The sequence below is a fragment of the Kluyveromyces lactis genome (assembly GCF_000002515.2).
Source record: "Kluyveromyces lactis strain NRRL Y-1140 chromosome C complete sequence".
In the NCBI taxonomy this organism is placed as follows: Eukaryota; Fungi; Ascomycota; class Saccharomycetes; order Saccharomycetales; family Saccharomycetaceae; genus Kluyveromyces; species Kluyveromyces lactis.
This window is the reverse complement of record NC_006039.1, coordinates 1,571,975-1,596,051: the sequence shown is the minus strand read 5'-3', so window position 1 is coordinate 1,596,051 and position 24,077 is coordinate 1,571,975. Positions and strand designations below refer to the sequence as shown.

The 24,077-nt window shown below is 39.1% G+C and overlaps 10 protein-coding genes and 2 non-coding genes across 12 annotated transcripts; 7 read left to right on the top strand and 5 right to left on the bottom strand.

The window, feature by feature from the left end:
- Window positions 1-213: 213 nt before the first annotated feature.
- Window positions 214-1,137, bottom strand: EAT1 (putative hydrolase; the record flags this gene model as incomplete). Its single annotated transcript, XM_453001.1, has 1 exon — window positions 214-1,137. One exon carries the CDS (start codon window positions 1,135-1,137, stop codon window positions 214-216), a length of 924 nt encoding a protein of 307 aa, XP_453001.1.
- A 501-nt stretch (window positions 1,138-1,638) lies between these two features.
- On the top strand, window positions 1,639-2,232 carry KLLA0_C17941g (uncharacterized protein; the record flags this gene model as incomplete). The annotated part of the gene is made up of 1 exon (XM_453000.1): window positions 1,639-2,232. One exon carries the CDS (start codon window positions 1,639-1,641, stop codon window positions 2,230-2,232), a length of 594 nt encoding a protein of 197 aa, XP_453000.1.
- On the bottom strand, window positions 2,229-3,103 carry REC102 (Rec102p; the record flags this gene model as incomplete). The annotated part of the gene is made up of 2 exons (XM_452999.2): window positions 2,229-2,852; window positions 2,963-3,103. 2 exons carry the CDS (start codon window positions 3,101-3,103, stop codon window positions 2,229-2,231), a joined length of 765 nt encoding a protein of 254 aa, XP_452999.2.
- A 259-nt stretch (window positions 3,104-3,362) lies between these two features.
- Window positions 3,363-3,436, top strand: KLLA0_C17908r. The gene has a single exon. It is a non-coding gene; the product is annotated as a tRNA-Val (tRNA).
- Window positions 3,437-3,847: 411 nt separating this feature from the next.
- Window positions 3,848-3,919, top strand: KLLA0_C17886r. The gene has a single exon. It is a non-coding gene; the product is annotated as a tRNA-Gln (tRNA).
- Window positions 3,920-4,422: 503 nt separating this feature from the next.
- On the top strand, window positions 4,423-5,316 carry TMT1 (trans-aconitate 3-methyltransferase; the record flags this gene model as incomplete). The annotated part of the gene is made up of 1 exon (XM_452998.1): window positions 4,423-5,316. One exon carries the CDS (start codon window positions 4,423-4,425, stop codon window positions 5,314-5,316), a length of 894 nt encoding a protein of 297 aa, XP_452998.1.
- Window positions 5,317-6,306: 990 nt separating this feature from the next.
- GRX4 (monothiol glutaredoxin GRX4) lies at window positions 6,307-7,101 on the top strand (the record flags this gene model as incomplete). The annotated part of the gene is made up of 1 exon (XM_452997.1): window positions 6,307-7,101. The coding sequence occupies one exon, from the start codon at window positions 6,307-6,309 to the stop codon at window positions 7,099-7,101; it is 795 nt and encodes a 264-aa protein (XP_452997.1).
- Window positions 7,102-7,541: 440 nt separating this feature from the next.
- On the bottom strand, window positions 7,542-9,488 carry RAD24 (Rad24p; the record flags this gene model as incomplete). The annotated part of the gene is made up of 1 exon (XM_452996.1): window positions 7,542-9,488. The coding sequence occupies one exon, from the start codon at window positions 9,486-9,488 to the stop codon at window positions 7,542-7,544; it is 1,947 nt and encodes a 648-aa protein (XP_452996.1).
- A 362-nt stretch (window positions 9,489-9,850) lies between these two features.
- On the top strand, window positions 9,851-16,300 carry BRR2 (ATP-dependent RNA helicase BRR2; the record flags this gene model as incomplete). The annotated part of the gene is made up of 1 exon (XM_452995.1): window positions 9,851-16,300. The coding sequence occupies one exon, from the start codon at window positions 9,851-9,853 to the stop codon at window positions 16,298-16,300; it is 6,450 nt and encodes a 2,149-aa protein (XP_452995.1).
- A 92-nt stretch (window positions 16,301-16,392) lies between these two features.
- On the bottom strand, window positions 16,393-18,729 carry RAD3 (TFIIH/NER complex ATP-dependent 5'-3' DNA helicase subunit RAD3; the record flags this gene model as incomplete). Its single annotated transcript, XM_452994.1, has 1 exon — window positions 16,393-18,729. The coding sequence occupies one exon, from the start codon at window positions 18,727-18,729 to the stop codon at window positions 16,393-16,395; it is 2,337 nt and encodes a 778-aa protein (XP_452994.1).
- A 282-nt stretch (window positions 18,730-19,011) lies between these two features.
- Window positions 19,012-19,695, bottom strand: ADK2 (adenylate kinase ADK2; the record flags this gene model as incomplete). The annotated part of the gene is made up of 1 exon (XM_452993.1): window positions 19,012-19,695. One exon carries the CDS (start codon window positions 19,693-19,695, stop codon window positions 19,012-19,014), a length of 684 nt encoding a protein of 227 aa, XP_452993.1.
- A 657-nt stretch (window positions 19,696-20,352) lies between these two features.
- MSH6 (mismatch repair ATPase MSH6) lies at window positions 20,353-23,937 on the top strand (the record flags this gene model as incomplete). The annotated part of the gene is made up of 1 exon (XM_452992.1): window positions 20,353-23,937. The coding sequence occupies one exon, from the start codon at window positions 20,353-20,355 to the stop codon at window positions 23,935-23,937; it is 3,585 nt and encodes a 1,194-aa protein (XP_452992.1).
- Between the last annotated feature and the right edge of the window lie 140 nt (window positions 23,938-24,077).

Genomic DNA, 24,077 nt, shown 5'->3' with positions numbered 1-24,077 from the left:
TGTTTCGAACAGTGTTCATTGATCAAAACTTGATCTCCAAATAGACCCTATTCTTCTTTTTACTATATCACTCTTTTATCTTGAACATGCGTATGTAAAATATAAACTAAATTACTTATCAAAATCAACTTTTGTTTTATAAATGTTAGACCTTTTAGAATGTTGAGGTATGTTACGACGACAATTGCAGTTGCGCAATTGAGGCCTTCAAGTTCACTCACACCTTTTAAAGAAAGAAGTAATGGATTCGTAGAAGCGGTCTGCAGCTTCATGTGCAATGTTATGGGATGTGTTAAACTCTTCAACGGTGCAGTTAGGATATTGTTTAGACAATAAGGAATAATCAGAGGAGATGAATGGCGATTTAAGAGCTTTACAAAACAGAACCGGTTTTTGAGTTTGATAATTGAAACCATTGGCGCCAAATGCTTCTTTGTCTGGCCATGCTTTCAATTCATCCAGTAAATCTGGCATCAACTTCAGAGGCTGTTTGAACTCAAGGAATTCGTCTTTTACAGAATGGTTAACGGGGTTCATGACAAACCCAGCTGCAAAGTAGCGGGCCAGCCCTTCGTTCCAATTGCACTTGTTAGCCTTGAAAATATTCAGGACTTTATGCTTCCAATTTGTTTCACCTTTCTTTATGACATAACCATCTTCGCCGTTTATTATCTTTAAGATTGTGTCATAGTTTTCAAGCAGAATCGGATCGAGGACAGGAGTTTCATATGGTGGAATATCTATAGAAACACACCCTCTAATGTTACATTCATCTGATAGGGTTGAAATCAACGACACTTTACCACCCAATGAAAATCCTATCATCTGCACAGGTCTCTCAGCTCCCACTTGGGTCTTAATGAAGTGCACAATGTCTTTGCTGAGTGTTATATAATCATAAGGCTTTGCTATAGGAGAATCACCATGATTTCTTAAGTCCACAGAATAGATATCGGTCTTCAAATCAGAGGCCAGCCTTTTGGCTAGTGGTTTGAAGTGCGCTTTTGCCCCGAACACCCCATGTAAGGTAATGATGGCTGGATGGAGGTGATTGCCAGCGAACTTGCCTCCGATATGGCTGTACGCTAAGTCCACTATGTCCTTCTTAGCCAGAGAATGCAACCTTCTTGACATCATATTTCACTATTTCTTGATCGATTTTTGCATTCAATGTCCACAGTCTAGTCTTCCTATGGCACTCTTGGGTGAGAAGTGTATTCAAAAGCTGACCTAAATAGGAGCTTGAGCATCAGTTTATAAAAAGTGCCCCAATTCTATTTGAGGATCAAAGTCTTCAAATCTTCAAATTTACGGCACCTAAGCCGGCCGTTACTATGTAACGCACAAGATCTGATAGGAAAAAAAAAAACTAAAAATCCCTTATGCGGCAAGCGGACCGAATACAGCAAGCAACCTTTCAACGGACCTCTCTTCGTAATTTCACAGACAACAATGGTGGATCAAACGCCTAACCAGAGAGAAGGATTCCAAAATAAAAAAAAAAAAAAAATTAAACAATCGAACCCAAAATCAATCAATCCCTTATTGGTGAGAAGAAGAGCGAATTTTAGGTTAGTATCATTCGAATTAAACAACGGACTATTTCTGGGGGGAGAAAGACATTGAGCTGGAGATATCATGTCTAGACTCAGAAGGTTGGATAATGAAGTTCTTAATCACATGTTAAATGATAGTGATGAGGAATCAAACTCAGACGTGCCGGATGGCATGTCTTTCTTCCCGATGGATACAGCAGAACAACAAGATTTGATTAGGAAATTGGAATTAAGGAACAATTTGAAAAACGACAAATACTTGAAAATATTGACGTTCCTATACTTAGTCGTTTGCGGGATGTTTATACTTCTGGCAACAAGAATTAAGAGAAAAAACGAAACATTGGGACCTTACAGAAAAATATTATTGTTTTCCGCACAATCAATAAGCTGCTCCGTGATTACTCTTCGATATGAATTCATTCACAACTATTTCAAAGTTAGAAGGATGAATTTTTATTTAAGCAGCCAAAGATTAAACATTTTGAACTTTGTCATGTTAATATTCCTTTCATGGATCATCCTTAATCAAGGTGGTTCCACTGCCTTGTTATTATTATGTCATATTCCACATTTGTTATTCATAGTGGCCTTTATCGTGAAGAGGCTCATGACAAGTCTTGATTTCGAATTAGGTAATCTAAGAGCCTTGCAATACAAATTTAAAAATGTTTAATCCTTATCTGTCCCTTCGAACATCTGTGGTAACTTATTCCAATTATTTGTGCTTTTGTATTTTTCAAGAGTTGCACGCGTTTTTGAAGTTTCGTTCAAAATCTGAAACACAGTTGTTGATGTTTTGTCATTGGATATGATCTTGACAATAGACGGTGTAACAGTTTGTGAGTTGTCAAGACACTTGGAAACCAAACCTATTGAACCCTCATGCATTTTTAATCTGCTTCTTGTTCCAGGTGAAAAAACCAAAGGTAACTTGAACTCTAGCTGAGAAATAAACAAAGAGTTCACATACTCATTGCATTGATTTATAATATCCAGAATATCTATACTTTTCGTTGGGTTTTGCTGGAAGTTAGCAACTATTACCACTTTGTCAAAGCTTTCAACTTCTATGGCAGCAGGGTCATGGACTTTCGAAGACATCGGCTTATCAAACAATAGCTCACGCTTCATGTTACCAAATTGCTTACAACATAACTCGCACAGAAAACTGTCTGAAACCAAGTCAAACTTGGAGTCATACTGCAGCTTTTCCCAAAAGGGACCGCTTCGACAGAAACTCTGAAAAATCTTATCAAATTGTAAGCCATTCAGTCCTTTGATTGTTATGACGAACTGTATACAAGGTAATTGCTCAAGATCATTTGTTAGTACACAATGGAGCACATAATTTTCAATGCTTCCTGACCTACTGGTCAGCACGTCTGTTTATTTTGGTTACATACCCTACTGGCAGGCTTTATTGATGGAATAACAATCATATCTTCGTGTATTTGCTTTGAGTGGTGAAGGAATATCTCACAATTCCATTCTGAAATAACTGTACCTTCTTTATTGCTCAAATATAGCGCATCGATTTTACTCATGAGATCAACTCAATCTTGCTTTTGTTCATATGTAGCCTAACTGTCGCTAAACAACGCTATCATGCTTCAGGTTAAGATTTTTCGTCTTTCTGATAGCTCTATGCTTTTAAAGTGAACTATAAGTTACCAAGTTTGTTTGCCGCCGAGCTTTTTATTTATACTCCTTTATGTTTCATATTGCAGGGGCGGGGGGTGTAGTTTCCAAGTGATATTGAGTGCCTGATGTGGTCCGGTCAATATGTTCGTATTTCAACAAGTTGGTTTCGTGGTCTAGTCGGTTATGGCATCTGCTTAACACGCAGAACGTCCCCAGTTCGATCCTGGGCGAAATCATTTGTTTTTTTACTTTTTTTTTTGGAACAAGCTAAGTGAAGCATACTATGCTCTGCCGTTCACTCATCAGCATCTAATGCACTAACTGAAGTAATTTTCACTATAAGTTTGACCTTAGCCGAAGTTGCTTTGTGAATTAGAACATTTGTGAGTTAGTTTGGACATTTAACAATTAAAATAAAGACAGCAATTATTTAAATGAAAATGTCTGAATAATAATGGAAAGAAAAGAGGTAACGTTATTTTAGATTTAACAAGCTACAAAGGCTACAATTTAATTTCCCATTTGTTGGATCTATGTGTGGTGAATATGCGAACCTAATTTTGTGAATGAGAGAGGGCAGTTGGCTGAAGACATGCTACTGCCCGCAATTTGAAACCAGTGTTTTTTGGCGCCTTCGTAAGAATTTCGGTTCTATAGTGTAGTGGTTATCACTTTCGGTTTTGATCCGAACAACCCCGGTTCGAATCCGGGTAGGACCTCTTTTTTTAGTTTCTCCTCTTATTAACTACCAAGGTACTGTAATAGATATATGACCGTCGGAAACAAAATGTGTGTCTTCTCCAATGCAACACCAAATAATCACTTTTCTGGGAATTATAGTGGTGAGTGGTACTGGTTTAGATGTTTTTAATATTCCGTAATTCTATTCAAACTTATGATGACACGTAAATCTCCAATCTGTTTTTTTAAGAACCTTAATTTCAACGTATTAGTCCTCTGCAATCCTTTCATCTTATAAAAACACATCTGATATAGATTAGTTCGGCTTGAAAAGCTTGTATTAAGTAAGTTTGAATAGGCTCTTTTATGAATTCGGAAGCTGAAAAGTTACTAAACTGTCAATAAGCTAGTAAAGGTATAGTCTATTTTTGTCTTATACTCTCATTTTTTGTTGATTTGTTTGACACTAGTTGAGTAAACTTACTTTATAGGGCAGTTCAACCCTATTCCAAAGAAATTGATCTTGATTCGACACGTATCAATGAGTGAGTTTACCAAGACAGATTTCAACGCTGGAGATTATTCCAATTTTCGGCCTAGTTATCCTCCAGAATGGTATCGCACCCTGAATGAGTTCCATAAAGGAAATCGAAACCTTGTTATCGATGTGGGCTGCGGTCCAGGTACTGCCACCTTCGACATCAGTAGGAATCTCTCATTCAAAAGGGTCATTGGAGCAGACATTTCTGAGCCAATGATTGAAAAGGCTAAAGGGCGTGCCATCGAGGTAGATAACTCGGTTAAATTCGTTGTTTACAATGGGGAATTGGATGACATTATATCACGTGACCCATTTAATCCTAGTTCAAAGCAGGTACCAGACTTGATAACGATGGCCGAATGCGCTCACTGGATGGATTGGGATACTATTTTGGGACAAGTAGCCAAGATCTTACCAAGTCAAGGAACCTTAGCGGTTTGGGGCTACGTAGATCCCGCATTCGTCGATTTTCCTGAACTTGACGATGAGATTGAAAAGTTACAATACGGAGATGCTCCGTTCGGTTTGGGACCATACTGGCAACAACCCGGTAGACAAAGATTAAGGGATCTATATCCTCAATTGCCTCCTTCTGAGAAATGGTTCACTGATATCAATCTCTGGAGACACGACATTAGATCCCAAGATAACAAAAACACCCCATTAATTATGGAAAAGACAATGACGCTTGAAGCGTTCGACAAGTATACAACGACATGGAGTAGCTACCACAAGTGGCAACAACTGCACCAGAAACAAAACGATGGATCCATCAACGCAATAAACCCAAGAACTATATTCTTGAATAAGGTATACAAACACACAGGATTGAAGTCACATGACTTGGTTCGTGTTGCCTGGAAGACGGTAGCTTTACTCGCGCGCCGCAAGTAGTGCACAAGCCAAATCCACCACCATCCATGTTTATCCGGTTTACCGTCATAAACTGTTATTTCCGATACACTTTCCACTCATCTCAAAATCATTTCTCCGATCCAACCAATGATATCAAAGAAACAACTGCTTACTAAGTGCCAAAAGACAGCGAAGGCTGTGACACCCACATACACCACCTGTAAAATGCCAAGAAAATAAACTGAAGCCGATTCCTGGTATTGAGGCGAGCTACGAATAATTCCACCGCTGAGTTTCCTGAGCTAACTTCCCACCAGTGTGGCCATATCAACAGACTCACTAACACCCACGAAGAAAATCTCGAATAAACTGGGTGAGGTTCATGGGTAATTATAGGGTGTGTACTTAGATGCCTTCTAAAACAGGTGTTAATTTCTACATCACAAATTGGCCCTTTATAGTACGCTGAGTTGGTCATACTTGTAAAACATTACGCTTCATTATTCAGCAGTGCCTTCTATGGTCCGTTGGTACCTCTCTTATCAATACGTATTGAATATATATATATATGTATATATATAAGCAAGATATCTGTATTTTTGTTCAAACATTAGCAAGACACTACACTAATGGTAAATGCACGGAATTAGTTGAAATTCATGTAATTTAACTTCAACCGGTGCTGACGACGCATGTTTTCACATTCCTCATCTCATCTCTTTCGTCTGTTGTCTTTTGCGTACTCTGGGTGAAACTGTGAAATATTGAAATTAGTGAAATATTTCAAGCATTCTGAACAAAATTTGGGCTTTATACATAACACATCGTTTAAAGGGTTACAGAGCACGATTATAAAAGACTCTGTGCGACTAGAACAACTTCAGTGATAATCTAGTATCTATTAATCTAAACTGGCGGGAGAGCTATTCTACGAGGGTAGTTTTTTTTCTTTTCGACTATAGTTCAACGAACCGTTTCTGACAAACCATTTCAAGAGCACATCTTATTTTTTGCTCCATCAAACTAAATATGGGTGTTATTGATATTACTTCTCAGGATCAATTTACTGAGTTGACTACTACTAAGGCGGGTGACAAGCTATTGGTATTGTATTTCTATACCAGTTGGGCCGAGCCATGTGTTGCCGTTGGAAAAGTTGTGGAAGCTCTAAGTGAAGAACGTTGCAATAAGGATGTTGTATTCTTGAGTATTTCTGCTGAGGAACAAGTTGAAATCTCTGAGCTTTTCGAAGTTTCATCTGTGCCTTATTTCATCTTCATTAAAAGCGGAACGATATTGAGAGAAATGTCGGGTGCTGATCCAAAGGAATTTGTTGCTATTTTGAACCAATTGAACGCTTCTGGTACTGACGATAACGAATCTGGTGCGGCTAATTCTTCTGCTGATAATGGAGCTGGTTCCAATGTCGCTTCTTCTAGAACGGAAAACGTTTCTAATGTTGGCCCAGGGTCACCATTGGGTGAAGATAACGAAGAGCAAGAAGAAACAGAAGAACAGTTGGGCGAAAGGCTAAAAAAACTTACACAAGCTGCACCTGTTATGCTGTTTATGAAGGGTACACCATCCGAGCCAAAGTGTGGCTTTTCTAGACAGATGGTTGGAATATTGAGAGAACATCAAATCAGATTTGGGTTCTTCGATATTTTGAAGGATGAGAACGTTAGACAAGGTTTGAAGAAATTTTCTGACTGGCCAACTTTCCCACAGCTATATATCAATGGTGAATTCCAAGGAGGTTTGGATATCATCAAGGAGTCATTAGAGGAAGATCCAGAGTTTTTTCAACACACTCTGTCAGCATAAGTTGACCCGCTAACTTGCATCAAAACGAAAATAGCTATAACGACCTAACAGAGAATTTTGTTGCACTACGCTAATATTTTATTAGAGCAGAGCTGCTTGCACACACAACGTTAATAATTATTGCGGTCTGCTCTTCCCATAATTGGAAGCCACTGAATATCTCTGGTAGGGTCTCGAAACATTCGTTGATTTGCAACCACGAAAAAGTAAACGAACAAGCACACTGAAAACAATGAGTCGTTAACTGGCTTGCAGCGCTATGTTTGAGTCTCGAATGTTAACAACGTGTACCATGTCACAGTAACAACGTATGCTTCTCACTTATTTATTTTTATCTATGTCTTTTTAATAGAATAGTAACATTAGTAATAAAAAACATCTGATTAAATGATAAATGCAATTTCATAAACGAGTTGGGGGTGTTGATATAACAAGTATTCCTATAGGTTCTCTATATCAGAATCAGATAGAGGAACGTCTTCATTAATTGAGTTCTGAGTGCCATTGAACTTCGTTTGTTTTGGCCTTTGGGACAAAATTTCGTAAAGTTCAGAGTCACCCTCTTCTACTTCCAGACCGATAGCTGGCTCGCTGTCTGAATCCACTATCGGATCATCTTTGAAATCATGGTTATCTGGTAAAGTAGAGGGGTCCTCGTCTAGGAGCGACTGCTTCTGCAAAGATTTCAGTTTTTCCAAGTTCCGTTCATTGGTTAATGCTAAATTTTCGCTCTTAGAATCATCTAAACTAGTCGTTAATTCAGAAGTTGCATGCATCATCCTCATTTCACCACCAACTCTTTCCAAGATGTCAAGATCGTCTATCGTCAATAATCTCCTATACTTAGACATATAATCATTATATTGTTCTGTGGTAGGTTTCAACGAATCAATATAATATTTCAAAGACTTCGCCTTAAATGATAGGAATTTACGTATTTCAGGACCAAAATAACTCCCATAAAGAACCGCGTCTTTGGTGGACCACAAGGAGTGGTATTTGTAAAATTCAACAGCAATGAAATCCTGCAATTGAAATTGAAACCTCTTTTGTTCCTGAACCATCTTATACTCTCTTGGAAAGTTTGCTTGACCATGTACGCTGTGATTGGAACTTTTCACATCGCTAGAAATATTTCTAACTTTCCCAAGACAATAATACAGAGGTTCTTCTTCTAGAGGTCGTAGTGTGTCCGTTATACTCAATGTGTCCACAACATCTGCAGCATAGTGCAGCGGGAACTGTGATTTGTTTAATTTAGAGAAATTCTCCAGGATACCCAATTTGAACGTGTCATTGGCAATTGTTCCGCCGTCAACAAGCTCATTTATCATATACCTATCATTTTCATTATCCTTCGATCCATATATTACCTTACCAATACCATGGAAATAACTTGTTGAACTTTCTCTCGTGAAAATACTATTAGTTTCATCAAAGCTAGAAGTGCACCAGAATTGTAATGCCGCGATGCCAGATCGAATATCACCTGTACTAGATGCAAGGTTCTTAATGAAAGTGCCACTTCTTTGGTATTTCTCTGAGGGGATTTCTCTTCTAACTTTCTGTATTATCTGCTTTAAATGCTTCGTCATTAATGTTGCATTGATGGGATTAAACTTAATTCGATGCAACAACGGGTGCATCAAGATATCTTTGCCCAAGATTGTTTCTGAAATGAAGGTAGAATCTATTCCAAATGATGAATTAGTAGAATTCGAGTCCAGTAGTTGACATTCAGTAAGACAAATCACCAGTGGTGGTAGACGATCAGAAGCAAAGAGCCACGAGAGAATACTCTCCCTGAACCTTTTCAACGTTGACTCGTGGAAAACATTCGGCAGATCTTCGACAAGAAGTACTGACAAATTCCTACCGATTAAGTACTTAGATTGAAGCAAAAAATCATCAAACGACTCAGATGGTGAAACGCTACTCATATCTGTAAGATATTCTGTAAAATTCGGAACTTCCCTTCCACTCACTGTGAGTCCTGACGTAGCTCTATAACGAGGCACTATCTCATCGCTTATAAGCTTAACACAAGTACTTTTAGAACAACCTGCAGGCCCACTTAACAGAAGAATCCGTTCATCTGATTTCCCTGAGACCATACCCTCTAAATAATACCGTACTTCCTCTATCTTCTTCTTATGCAATGCGATGTCATCAACTCTCTTCGGACTAAATTTGTCATACCATTGCAGCTCACTTGGCAACGTCCGTTCTCCACTAGGTCGTGTCAAATCCACATGATCCAAATTCGTGTAAGGAAAGGAAGGAACCGACGTAGATGATCGTTTCACCTTCTTATCCTTTCTTGGGGATGCTCTGCTTATCCTATCGCTGATTTCACTGATAGATCGTTTCAAACTAGGAGTTGACATGCTATAACATCATTAAAATTCCTCAATTTATGACGAAAATAAATGTAATGTCGTTTAGTTCAATTCTGCAAAACGGCCGAGCTCCGTCTTGGCGAGCTATTCGGTATATAATTTGGTATTAAGAGTAGTTTACCTCTCTTCAATCTGTATTCTCTTATATTGAGTGCTAATCTCTGACTGTGGAAATATCTAGCTTACCCGCACATTGAAATTAAGCATTCCATTTGATATTTGCTAGTCGAATATGAATTATATGAATGGAATAACATCGTATAGCTTAGATGTGGTATCTAAAATGCACATAGAGCGAGTTGAAATCAAGCAATAGTCAGTACTGATAAGGTACATACTTAGACAGAGAGATGACCGAAGATGCTAAAGAAAGAAAGCAGAAAATCAAAGAGATTTACCGTTATGATGAAATGTCAAATCAGGTACTACGCGCTGATAGAAGTTTGATAGAGAACAGGACGGATGTGCATCGTGATGCGGAAATATCACAGCCGAAGTCTATGTCTGGTAGAATCAGGCTTACTGAAATGGGATCTGCCGTTAAGGAGAACGGATTAGAAGATAACGAGCGTGCTACAGCAGAGAAAGAATTCGAAAAGCGTATGAAAAGCTCATCGCCTCAGCAGACGAATAGCTCAAGGCTGGACAGAACCACGGTACTTGACGATATAACGTCTTTGAACTACATACCGACTGATGATAGAAATACTGAGATATACGATGAGATAACTACATGGTGTTCTGAGATACTCGGTGATGATATACCGCATTCCATTATAGTAGACGCAACAGATTTGATAATAGTAACTTTGAAGCAGGATGAAAGTGTAGACCTAGAGAGCAAGAAAAAGACTATTGAAGTAGCTTTGGATACTGAATTAGACAACGCTTCATTCAACTCACTTGTAAAGCTCGTGAAAAGTATCTCTGATTACTACGCAGAATCCGCCGATACCGGTAGAACAGTAAATGTAGCGATAAATCCCAATGAAGATGATGACGAAGCAGAAGAAGAAGAGGAACCAAATGCTCTACTAGAAGCTGTAGATGACGTGGCAGGGGAAGAGGCCGATGAAGAAGCGGGTTATAATGAAAAAACAGACAATAGTAATGATAATTTTTCTGTACGAAGTGACATAATGAATAATTCAGAATCTTTGCAAATACAGAGTGCAGCTGTCATGGAAGAAATAATAGATATCAAAGATATTGATGGATTTTATCTTCAGAGGAAGATCAGGAAACAACTGAAAAATATTGAAGAGACAAAGGTTCAGGAAATGGCCAATAACGTATACGACCTGCTCGCAAACGACATCTCTGAAGAGGAACTGACCCAAAATCTCCACGATATTTTCGGACCTGATGCGAAACAATTGATTAGGCTAATAGTCTCAAATAGGGAGACATTGTACTGGGGTCACAACTTACAGAGGTCTGCGAACGAGAACATTGACGAAATTCTAGGGGAAATGGCACAAAGAAATTTATCACACTTGGTAGAAGCATATAAGGCGAAACCTGATTCTGCTAAAAGAAAGTTGAATTCAGAGCCAGAAGTTGGAACCAAAAAACAAAAAATAGAAGCTGAAGATGAACCCAAAGTAATTGCCCTCGATGACCTTAAATTATCGCAGAATACCAAGTTTTTGTCAGACGTGAAAATTTCGTTACCTGAAAACTCATTCAAAAGAGTCAAAGATAGCTATGAAGAAATTCACGTTCCCCCGCCCAAGAAGGTTGATGACAATTTCCCGCTTGTACAGATCGAGAGCCTACCGAAATGGGCTCGCAGTGCTTTCCCTACGTCTGAAACGACTTCACTAAACAGAATTCAATCTGAGGTCTACCCCACTGCTTTCAATACAGACGCTAATGTATTACTATGTGCCCCCACAGGTGCTGGTAAAACTAACGTAGCAATGTTGACTGTACTAAGAGCAATGTCCCATTACTATCGGGAAGAGAGAAATGCCTTCGATTTGAAAAAATTTAAAGTGGTTTATATCGCACCGCTCAAGGCATTGGTACAAGAACAAGTCAGAGAATTTCAAAGAAGGTTACATCATTTTGGAGTGAAGGTAGCAGAGCTTACAGGTGATTCCAACTTATCTAAGCAGCAAATCGAAGAAACCCAACTCTTAGTAGCAACTCCGGAAAAATGGGATGTAATCACAAGAAAATCAACAGACACTAGCTTTCACAAACTCGTACGTTTGATCATCATAGATGAGGTCCATTTATTACATGATGAAAGAGGTCCGGTCATTGAATCAATAGTAGCAAGGGTTCTACGGGACACAACGGCAGAAATTCCTACGAGGCTTGTTGCACTTTCTGCCACTTTACCAAACTACATTGACGTGGCCAAGTTCCTTCATGTTCCTGATAATGGCTTATTTTATTTTGATTCAACTTTCAGGCCATGTCCTTTAGCACAACAGTATTGTGGCATCACTGAGAAAAATGCTTTAAAGAAGAAGAATGCCATGAACCAGGCATGCTATGATAAATTATTGGAGGCCGCAAAAGAAGGACACCAAGTTATCATTTTCGTTCATTCGAGAAAGGATACTGCTAGAACTGCTAGGTGGCTTATTCAAAAACTTATAAATGAAGATAAAATAAGTGCGTTCCAAGGTACCGATAAAGGTTCCTTGGAAATCCTCAAGACAGAATCCAGTAATGCTACTGATAGATCGCTCTCCGACCTTATACCTTATGGATTCGGTATCCATCATGCAGGCCTTACAAAGGATGATAGATCTTTATCCGAAGACCTTTTTGCTGATGGTTTGCTAAAAGTTCTTGTTTCCACAGCAACTTTAGCATGGGGTGTTAACCTTCCTGCCCACACTGTCATAATTAAAGGTACAGAAATGTATTCACCGGAGAAAAGTGATTGGGTCATGCTTCCCCCACAAGATATCCTTCAAATGTTAGGAAGAGCTGGTAGGCCGAGATACGACGTAAATGGTGAAGGGATCATTATTACAAACCAATCAGACGTACGTTATTATCTCGCTGTGTTGAACCAACAACTCCCTATAGAATCTCAAATGATTTCAAAAGTTGTTGATAATCTTAATGCTGAAATAGTTCTAGGTAACGTCACCTCACTAGATGAAGCAGTTAACTGGTTGGGTTATTCCTATTTATCAGTACGGATGAAGCAATCACCTCATTTATACAACTTGCAAGGTTCTTCAGGAGACATGAGTGATGCTGAGCTCATAAGAGTCAACAGAAATATTGTGCATACGGCGTTGAATTTATTACAGAATAACGGTCTTGTAAACTATGACTCTCTTTCTAAGTCGGTACAACCAACTGAGCTAGGTAGAATATCCTCTCATTTCTACATAAGTTATTCGTCAATTGCAAAATACAACCGGGAGTTAACAATAAACAGCACTTTGATCGACATTCTGAGAATATTTGCTATGTCAGAAGAGTTTAAGAACATTACCGTAAGACAAGAAGAGAAAACTGAATTAGAGAAACTCGTCGAGCGTTGTCCAATTCCGATCAAGGAGAAGGCTACTGATTCATTAGCCAAGGCAAACATTCTACTTCAGGTGTACATTTCAAAATTACGATTGGAGGGGTTCGCTTTAAATGCGGATATGATTTACATTTCTCAGAGCGCAGGTAGACTTTTCAGAGCACTCTTCGAAATGTGCTTAAGAAAAGGATGGCCAAGACTAACCAAGCTTCTGCTTACCATCTGTAAATGCGTCGATAGCAGAATGTGGCCCACGAACTCACCATTTAGGCAATTCAAGAGATGCCCTCAAGAAATCATAAGACGAGCAGAAGCGTCTGGTTTACCCTGGAACGATTTCTTACTGTTGAAGAATGCTCATGAGGTAGGCGAAGCCTTAAGATCTCCAAAAAATGGTAAAGTTGCTTTCGATTTGCTTCAAAGATTCCCGAAGATTGGCATTCACTGCGCAATGCAGCCAGTTACAAATTCACTACTTCGTTTTGAGTTGGAACTCCAACCTACATGGATCTGGGATCTGGATTCCAGCAGCTATTCTGAAACATTCCTTGTTCTTGTCGAAGACACAGACGGTGAACAAACAATTTATCATGAGACATTGCATGTTGGGAGAAATGCAATAAACAGCATTGTGTATCTTGACTTTGTTGTATTTTTGAAGCAGAAAATGTTACCGCCGAACTATTTTGTATCCGTTATATCAGAAAAATGGCTAAACTGTGAGTACAAGATTCCTGTTATTTTGAGTGAAATAAAATTACCTAAACCATTCCCTCCTGCAATATCTGTTTCTGATTCAATTAAGAAAAGTACCAAGGAACTACAAATTGATGAATTTGAGGCGTTATACAATTTCCATTCTTTCAATAAAGTTCAAACTGAAGTTTTCGATACATTATACCATGAAACTGAAAACGCACTAATATGTGCAACAAAAGGTTCCGGTAAAACAATAATGGCAGAACTTTCATTATTGAACCATTGGAGAGAAGGCAGAGGACGTGCGATTTACATTTGTCCATTCAAAACCAAGATAACTGAACTTCTAAAGAATTGGAAAAAGCGATTCTCACATTTGGCTGGTGGAAAACTGATCAATGCTTTTTCTGGAAATTTGCAGCACGATCAAAAACAATTAGCCCAATCTCATCTAATATTAGCTACTCCGAATGAATTTGAATACCTGTCTCGTCGCTGGCCGGAAAGAAAAAACATTCAAAGAATAGAACTAATTATTTGTGATGACATCCATGAAATAGGCAACGAGATAATTGGACCGATGTATGAAATCATAATTACGAGAATGATTTTCATTGCAACACAATTGGAGAAGAATATAAGGATTGTGGGGCTTGGAACCCCACTTGCCAACGCAAAGGATTTCGGAGAATGGTTAGGTGCAAAAAAATCAAGTATTTTCAATTTTACTGCTTTAGAAAGGCAAACACCCTTGACAGTCGATATCGAAACTAGCATTTTAGTAAAAAGCCCTACTTCTAATCGAATGGCCCTAACTGAGATCGTTGAAAGTAGTAATCGTGTCGCCTCACCCGATGAAACTATAACAGTTTTCGTCACTGACAGATATGAATGCGTTTCTTTCGCGACAGAACTCGTTGGTCTCGCTGTTGCTAAAGGCATTGATCTTCTTAGAGCAGAGGAATCCAGTTTACACTCGTATCTCAACAAGGTCCAGGACAGCAACCTCAAGACACTGTTGCAAAGTGGTATAGGAATTCTATACCAAGGTATGCATTATTCCGATAGGAATGTAGTCCGTAAGCTCCATGAATACAAGGTGATATCGATTTTGGTTGCAAGTAGGGATTGTTGTTTTGATGCCCCTTCATCAAGTTTTGTCTTTGTTACTACAACTCAATATTTTGAAGGCAGGGAGAACAGATACATCGATTATCCTGTAAATACTATTCTTGAGATGATGGGAACAGCGTTTACGGCGTCAAATAAACAGCAAGCACATGCAAAACTAATCACCACAATGCAAAGGAAGGAATACTATAAAAAATTCCTTTGTGATGGGTTACCAACGGAGAGTTCTCTGCCATACCATGTTATTGATTTACTTACAACGGAGTTTGCAAACCAAACATTAGAAACCAAGCAAGACTGTATCGACCTTTTAACTTACACTTATCTATATCGTAGAATACATGCAAATCCAAGTTTCTACGGTATTCAAGATGTGACTGCAGACGAAATTTCCTCCTATTTAACAGAATTAGTAGAGGAAGCAGTAACAACCATGAAGGAAACCGAGCTTATATCAGTTGAAGGGGAAGCGAACGATTCCACAGAAATTGCAGAGGAGGTAATTTCCCCGAATAATGCCTGTCTTATTTCTGCTATCCATGCCGTAAGTTGTTTAACGATATGCAATTTTAGCCGAGCAGCATCAAGATCACTAAGAATGAGCGGTATTCTTGAAATTTTGTCTTCAAGTGAAGAGTTTAAGACATTGCCTCTTAGATTACATGATATAAAGCCATTAAGAAAATTATACGACATTTCACCTTTGAAGTTGTCCTCCGAATTCGATCCACGCTCCACAACAGCCAAGGTTTTTGTGTTATTGCAGGCCCATTTTTCAGGTCTTCATTTACCCATGGACTTATCACTTGATTTGTCTGAAATCCTTTCAAAAGCACCTAGCTTAGCAGGAACAATGGTAGATATATTGTCAATGAACGGTTATTTGAATGCCACTACTGCTATGGATTTAAGTCAAATGATTGTTCAAGGTGTGTGGGATACTGATTCACCTTTGAAACAAATTCCATTCTTTGATACAGACATCTTGGAGAAATGCAAAAACCATAATGTAGAAACAGTTTATGACGTGATGGCTTTAGAGGATGAAGAAAGAGAAGATATCATCACTTTACCGGAAAATAAGTTGAATAAAGTCGCAGAATTTGTCAACAGTTATCCAAACATTGAGTTGAAGTATGCTCTAGATATGTCAGCACCGATGAAACCTCACGACAAAAAAATGGTTACTGTAACAGTAAGTAGAGATGAAGAACCAGAAACACTAAATGTTAGCTCAAAGTCGTTGCCACATGAAAAAACTGAAGCATGGTGGATATTCATCGGTGAAAAGAGCTCCAGGCAGCTATATGCTATCAGGAAGATCGCGCTTACAAAAATGACCCAGGACTACGAATTGGAAATCGAATTGGAAGATCCTGGTGATCATGAACTAACAATATGGTGTGTATGTGATTCTTACTTGGATGCCGATAAGGAAGTAACATTTAATGTTAACATCGCATAGTAAATGCATAAATAAAAAGAAAGTACTGTATATATGCAGTGAATATAAATTAAAATAAAATTCTTTCTATAAGCAGAGTAGAATCCCTTTATCTAATCCTTCATTTCAATGTCCCCGTCATTATCCTTGACTTCTGTCACATCCGAATCAACAAACCCGTTATGTTGCTTTTTCTTAACACTTTCTTGGTGCGCCAGTAACTGTGCATGACTCCACACAGATACACCTTCTTGATCTTTTGGATCAGTTGGTTGTGCCATGGTTCGCAAAAATTGCTTAGTATTGGCGATAGCCATATCCGTGGACAAGTTCATGTCGGCATCAGATAAACCTTGTGCAATCCATTTTGGTAGTTGACTTTTCTTCCTTGCAAATCTACGGTCTGCCAACACCATTACACCGTAGTCATCTTTACCACGTAAAACTCTACCTAAGCATTGAGCTGCATGTCTCATTGCATCAAAAGATAAAAAGTCATTCTCTCGGATCTGGTAATTCTCACGTAAGAACTCTAGTCTTGCCTTAAGAATACGAGATTCTGTATACTGGAACGGAATGCCGATCATGAGTACAGTTCTTCCGTACTGATGGTCAAAATCGATACCCTCAGACACTTTACCACGCGCAACTGACAAAAGAATGGCTCCTCGTCCGTTAGAACAGGCCTTACGGTATGTTTCCAATGCTAAAGCAGTTTCTTGTGCATCGGGAGTTTCCACTAAGATCAATTTGTATTTCCAAACCTCATCTAGAATACCCATAGTTTGCCACATTGAAATAATGGATTCCATGTATAAATAAGATGGGAAAAAAACGACCAAACCATCGGGTGTGATTTTGGCAAATTCAACCAACATCGAACCATAGTTACGAACAATGGAAGGATCATTTCTAATTTCGAATCTAGATGATATTGCCACTTGATCAGAACCCTTTGTTAAAATCATTGGCAAGAATGATTTTTTCGCTAAAGTCATCGAATAAGATTGTTGTAATACAGTTTCGAAATTTAACATCTTAGGGTACATATCCAACGGGGATATGGTACCCGAAGTGATAATAACCGATGAGAATCGTTCGAAGATAGGTTTAATTGCAATCGATGCGTCAAGACAAGTAAATCTAACGATTGGATTGGGCACTGCCGCATTTTCGATTTCATACGGTTCTATAATCAAGAGGAACCCATCCTCATAAGTAGAAATCAAAGTAGCAAAAGTTGCAATGTCTTTCAAAGCGTTAAATTCTTCCACTTCCTCGACTTCAAGGGTCCTAACCAATAACGACAATCTTTCTGAACAAAATCGTAAAGGTTTCCTTTCTATAAATGTCAATTGTTTGAGATGAAGGAGGAAAGAGTTTGGTGTCTCCGATATGACATGTAAAACCTTCATTCTAGTCTTCAAATATTCGATAAATCTTTTCAAAAATGAAATGAAATGTGTAGCTCTTCTTATATTCCCAGGAATTGCCTCCTTCAATATATCATTTGACAAAACTGGTGTTTCCACCAACGGCTCTTCTTCGGGTTCCAAGATATCCGATGCTCTTAACCCGTGAACCAACTTTTCATATTCATCTTGTAATTTCTGTGAATCCACTTTCTTCATCTCTTCGACTTTCCGATCCAGGGCATTAGCACCTTTAGTGGCCTTCTTTAATAGATCCTTGGTCAAATCTAGGGAAAGAGATTCAATGCAAACATTATCTATATTATGGGCCTCGTCGAAAATCACAATAGCATCTTTACTGACCTCTTTCGACACACGCTCTGCAATCTTGGGATCCAATAGATAATGGTAAGAGTAAATGATAATATTACACATCGAAATCATACGACGTACAGTGAAATAAGGACACATCCGTTTCTCCTCACAAAACCGAATCAATCTTTCAAATGAAAACACACCTGGAGGCAAATAATCTGCCACATCGTAATTATACATATTTTCATGGTAATCACATAACTCTACGTTAGCATCCGGATTCTCTTCCTTTTTCTTCCTCGCTTGCCCATTTGTCATCCGTCGACATTTCTCATCCACAACGTTACCTTTCCTTTCCTTACTAACCCTGGGGTGAAGACACAAGTTCTTTCTACTGGTGAGCCCCAACCCACGGAAATCTTCCACAAAGCCAAGCTCTTTAGATCGATAATCCATCAAAGATTCTAATTCCACTAACGCCTTTTCGATTTCAGACATGGTACGAGAACAATAAATAATCTTCCTATGCTCAGGATAATGCATTTGATACGCCACTGTCAAAGAAAGTAACGAAACAGTCTTACCGGTCCCAGACGGCATCTCTAATATGCTATTCCCACCAGCATCCAAGGTTTTCTTTATATCACACATATACTGATATTGTTCAGGATATATCTTAGGATATGGGAACAGAACGGGCAAATCATCGATGTAAAACTTCATTATACTGCTAGAACCTGTATTCGAGATACCCGCTGTTGGGTTCAAGACACAAATCAAGAAGAATCTACACTATCAACTCTCTTCAAACCTTATATTCAACGCTTTAGAAGCTTTAGTGATTCTTTAAAAGATTTTTTTTTCATGTTGAGCATAGTAGTCTGTAAGTATGTATGATTAAGTAAGATATGGGAAGGTAAACCATTTTTAACTAATTGAATGGCACTGGCTCCTGGTCGTGCCTTGTTTCTATTTACATGTTTATCGTGGTTAAGAGCGAGAGTATTAGTTTGCGAATTTTTGTAGGATTAGCGATACTAGTTTCGGGTATATAATGTCACTAGTGTTACCGGAAATGGTTGACAGAATACCTTGCTTCAAGTAATGTTCCTTCAATGGGGTCACTGTCTTGTTGTACTGTTCTAGCCTCTTGCCAAACACCTCTGCAGTATCGTCGGGTCTCTTGGTCAAAGGTTCACCGGTGATATCGTCCTTTCCGTCGACTTTGGGAGGGTTATATTGCAAATTATAAACTCTTCCACTTGGAACGTGAACGTAACGGTTTTCGATTCTCTCCAAGATCACTTCATGAGGCACGTCTAGCTCCACGACAAGGTTTAATGAGGCATCGTGTTCCAACAATGACTTGTCTAACACTTCAGCTTGACCCACGGTACGTGGGAACCCATCTAGTAACCAAGTAGCATTTGGATTTAACCAGCCACGTGACTTCAATTCGTCACACACAACTCCGGTGATCAAATCATCGGGTAACAACTGGCCTTTCTCAATATACGAGGAGGCACTTAAACCTAACGGTGTGCCATGTTCAATCTGTTTACGTAGCAAATCTCCAGATGAGATAGCCTTGATGGATCCGAATTCTTTCAACAGTTTCGAGGTCTGAGTACCTTTACCAGAACCGGGTGCACCCAGTAGTAACAATCTTAATGGTCTGAGAACTGACATGGCGGGGACAATTGGTATTATAACAGTCTAGCTAGCTGTCGGAGACTCGTCAAATGGACAAGTTAAGTATACAGAGACTGAACAGAAGTGATGTTACTCATCGTTAAGTGACTTGATTGGATAGTTCAATGATTAAGTGGTCAAATGATTACGGAAAAAGGGCAAAAGGCCGGGTAACAAAGTGGGTTAAAGACAAGATACGGCTAAATATCGGTCAATTCCTCATGTATCAGCGATTTAGAGCTTGTGAAGGGCCAGTAGATCATCTATAAACCCTTTGTGGGCGTTATGGCTATATATGAGGTCTCTGCGGTTGAGAGTGCTGTCTGTACTGTCTTTTAATCGCATCCCCAGTTTCCGGTCCCCAGAAATGGGCCCGAAAACTCTCCCCAAAACACCAGTTTCGCGTTTTCGCGTTTTGAGTTTTTTGATATTAAAACAACGATCATAAGGATTTACATCTAACTCATCTTCATGAACATCTCACCAGGTTAAAAGGTCATACCAGCACCACTGCACGCTCTACAGTAACTATAGTTTACTAATATTTTGGAATCAATAAGCGCAGCTAAAGAGGATCTGAAAAAAACCTGCCTTTTCTATCTAGTATAAGGTTGTTTTCATATTCAAAGGGGGGGGAAATAAGCTTCTTTATCCATGACAGTCGAGACGCCAAAGTCGTTGAAAAAGGTCACTACTATGCCTGGATCATCCGGCAAGAAGAAGTACAAACAGGCTACGATATCTTCTTTTTTCAAGAAACGAGAGAAACCGGTTGAATCGGAATCAAATGATACATCGCCATTGAAGGAGAAATCAGAAACTGATGCTAAAAAGAAGGATACGACTTCGAAAGGGCCTCTACAATTCAAACATCAACCAGAGGTAGTGGAGAAAGAACCTGCAACCAAGACCGAACCAAGCAAACCCGAGGCAACAAAAACTGTGGAAACTGTTACCTCATTAAGGGGAAGAAAGAGGAAAAATGTAAGCCTGAGGGAAAGTGATGACGATAATGACGATGACGACGGAGATATCTCTATGTCCAAGAGAAGCAGAAATAGAAGTAAGATCGAGGACGATGATAGCGAGGATGAATATAAAGATGATGGAGACGACGACGAAGAGGAAGAAGATAACGACGAAGGTGTTGAAGATACTTCTTTAAACCCTCAACTTTCTAATGGCTCCGACGACGACGACGACGACGAGGATCTTCTCGCTCTGGCATCGAAGAAAAGTACGAAAAAAGCTGTGGTATCTACGCCAGCCCGTAAACCCTTGGCTTATAATCCTAACAGATCTTTACCGGCCACTCCAAAATCTCAGGGGAAACATACAAAATTTAACAAGACCAACGGGGAACGTTACCAATGGTTGGTTCATGAAAGAGACGCAGAGGGTCGTGATAAATCCGATCCTGACTATGATCCAAGAACGTTATATATTCCTGGAGATGCGTGGTCTAAGTTTACTCCATTCGAAAAACAGTACTGGGAAATCAAATCAAAGATGTGGGACTGCATCCTATTCTTTAAGAAGGGAAAATTCTTCGAACTTTATGAAAAGGACGCACATTTGGGTCATCATTTGTTCGATTTGAAAATTGCTGGTGGTGGAAGAGCAAATATGCAACTTGCCGGGGTTCCAGAAATGTCCTTTGATTACTGGGCCTCTCAATTCATTCAATATGGTTATAAAGTCGCAAAAGTCGATCAAAAGGAATCGATGTTGGCCAAAGAAATGAGAGAGGGGTCTAAGGGGATTGTGGAAAGAGAACTACAATGTGTTCTAACGTCAGGTACTTTAACAGATTCCGAAATGTTGAAATCAGATCTTGCAACGTACTGTGTCGCTGTGAGAGAAGAACCAATTACTTATTACGATGAAGAAATCTTAGCTCTACCCAAAACCGGCAAATATTTTGGTTTCGCTGCAATAGATACAGCAACAGGACACATCGATTTGCTTGAGTTTGAAGACGATGAGGAATGCTCTCAGCTAGATACAATAATGTCACAATTTAAACCTACTGAAGTCATCATGGAAAAATCTAATGTTTGCTCATTAGCTCAAAAGATTATCAAATTTAACGCTCAACCAGAGGCTATCATCAATCAACGCACAAGTAAAGAGTTTTATGATTTCGAAAAAACGTTCGATGAGCTTATAACACATGAGTACTTTAAATCGATGGACAGATGGCCTACTGTACTCAAATCCTACTATGAGACAGGGAAGAAGGTTGGATTCCATGCATTCGGTGGCCTTCTTTCTTATTTACAATGGCTAAAGCTAGATACTTCTTTGGTTACTATGGGACAAGTAGAAGAATACAATCCTGTGAGGTCACAAACTTGTCTAGCGCTAGATGGAATCACTTTACAAAACTTGGAAATATTTGCCAACACATATGATGGAACAGATAGAGGCTCCTTGTTCAAATTGATCAACAGAGCAATCACTCCAATGGGGAAAAGAAAATTAAGGAAATGGGTGATGCATCCGCTTCTCAAAATTGAGGATATAAACTCGAGACTCGATTCTGTGGATTTACTTCTCAGCGACATGAATTTAAGAGACCTGCTTGAAAATGAATTGCTCAAATTACCTGATCTAGAGAGAATGTTATCAAGAGTACACTCATGTTCATTAAAGATCCAATACTTCAACAAAGTACTATGTGGCTTCGAGGATATTCTAGCTCTTGTGGAAAAGCTTTCAATCTTTGCAGACCTAAAAGGTTCATTGAAGAGCTATCTTACAGAAATCCCTTCGTCTCTCACCACAGTTTTGGAAGCCTGGAGTAACGCGTTCGACAGGAATTTGGCCGTTAAAGATGGTGTAATTGTCCCTAACAGAGGGGTAGAACCGGAGTTTGATGAGTCAATGGATAGAATTCAAGGTATTGAAGATCAACTTCAGGAATGTTTGACTCAATACAAGAAACTTTTGAAAAGCTCTAACATACAATTTAAAGATTCAGGGAAAGAAATCTATACGATAGAAGTACCCATGGCAGCCACAAGAAATGTTCCTCATGAGTGGACTCAGATGGCGGCTAATAAATCATTTAAGCGCTATTACTCCGCAGATGTCCAGCGCTTGGCTAGACAAATGGCGGAAGCTCGTGAAATGCACAAAGTTTTAGAAGATGATTTGAAGAACAGACTTTATAAGAAGTTTACAAACCATTACAACGCTGTGTGGCTCCCAACAATCCAAGCGATTTCAAACATTGATTGTATCATATCGTTGGCAAGGACATCTGAATCTTTGGGCTTCCCTGCTTGTAGACCAAAACTAGTGGAAGGACTACACCCAGAAACAAACGAAAAGCTAAACGGGTATATAAGATTCAAGGAACTCAGACATCCTTGCTTCAACATGGGATCAAGTTCAGCAAAAGAGTTTATTCCAAATGACGTTGTATTAGGTAAGGATGCTCCACAACTTGGATTGTTGACGGGTGCCAATGCGGCAGGTAAATCTACCGTTCTTAGAATGACATGCGTAGCGGTAATATTAGCCCAGCTTGGATGCTACATTCCATGTGAGGAAGCAGAATTTACACCTGTGGATAGAATAATGACGCGTTTAGGAGCTAGTGATAATATAATGCAAGGAAAATCGACCTTCTTTGTCGAATTGAGTGAAACAAAGAAAATTCTTGATCTAGTCACTAATAGATCTTTGCTGGTCGTCGACGAACTAGGGAGAGGTGGTTCTTCTAGCGACGGTTTTGCCATCGCAGAAGCTGTTTTACACCATGTTGCGACGCATATCCAAAGTCTAGGCTTTTTCGCTACACATTATGCAGCGTTGGGATCAAGCTTTACTAATCACCCTAACGTACAACCTCTAAAAATGGCCATTTTGGTAGATGAGGAATCAAGGAACGTTACTTTCTTGTACAAACTTGTAGATGGGAAAAGTGATGGCTCCTTTGGTATGCATGTAGCGTCAATGTGTGGAATTCCTAGGTCAGTCGTTGATAATGCGTCTATTGCAGCAGAAAACTTGGAGCATACTTCCAAACTGATCAAAGAACGGAAGAATTTACACCAGAGCATAAACCCTGTACCCCTAGGGCTACAAAGTGACGTAGTGCGGTTAGTGTATGGTGATGGACTTACAAATTCGAAGGGAGGTACCGGTGAAGGTGTCAGAGTTTATGATAACAACATTAAAAGCAATGTCCTAAAAAGCTTCATTTCTGTAATAGACGGATTGACGGTATAAATAAGTAAAGTGATAAAACTGTATACTTTTTAATTACAAGAAATAATGAATAACACCAAAAGTAAAATTTAAAGAACTGATAACAAATATAAAGATGGGAACTTTGTGAGGGTTTGAAATAAACGATAACGATGAAAAGA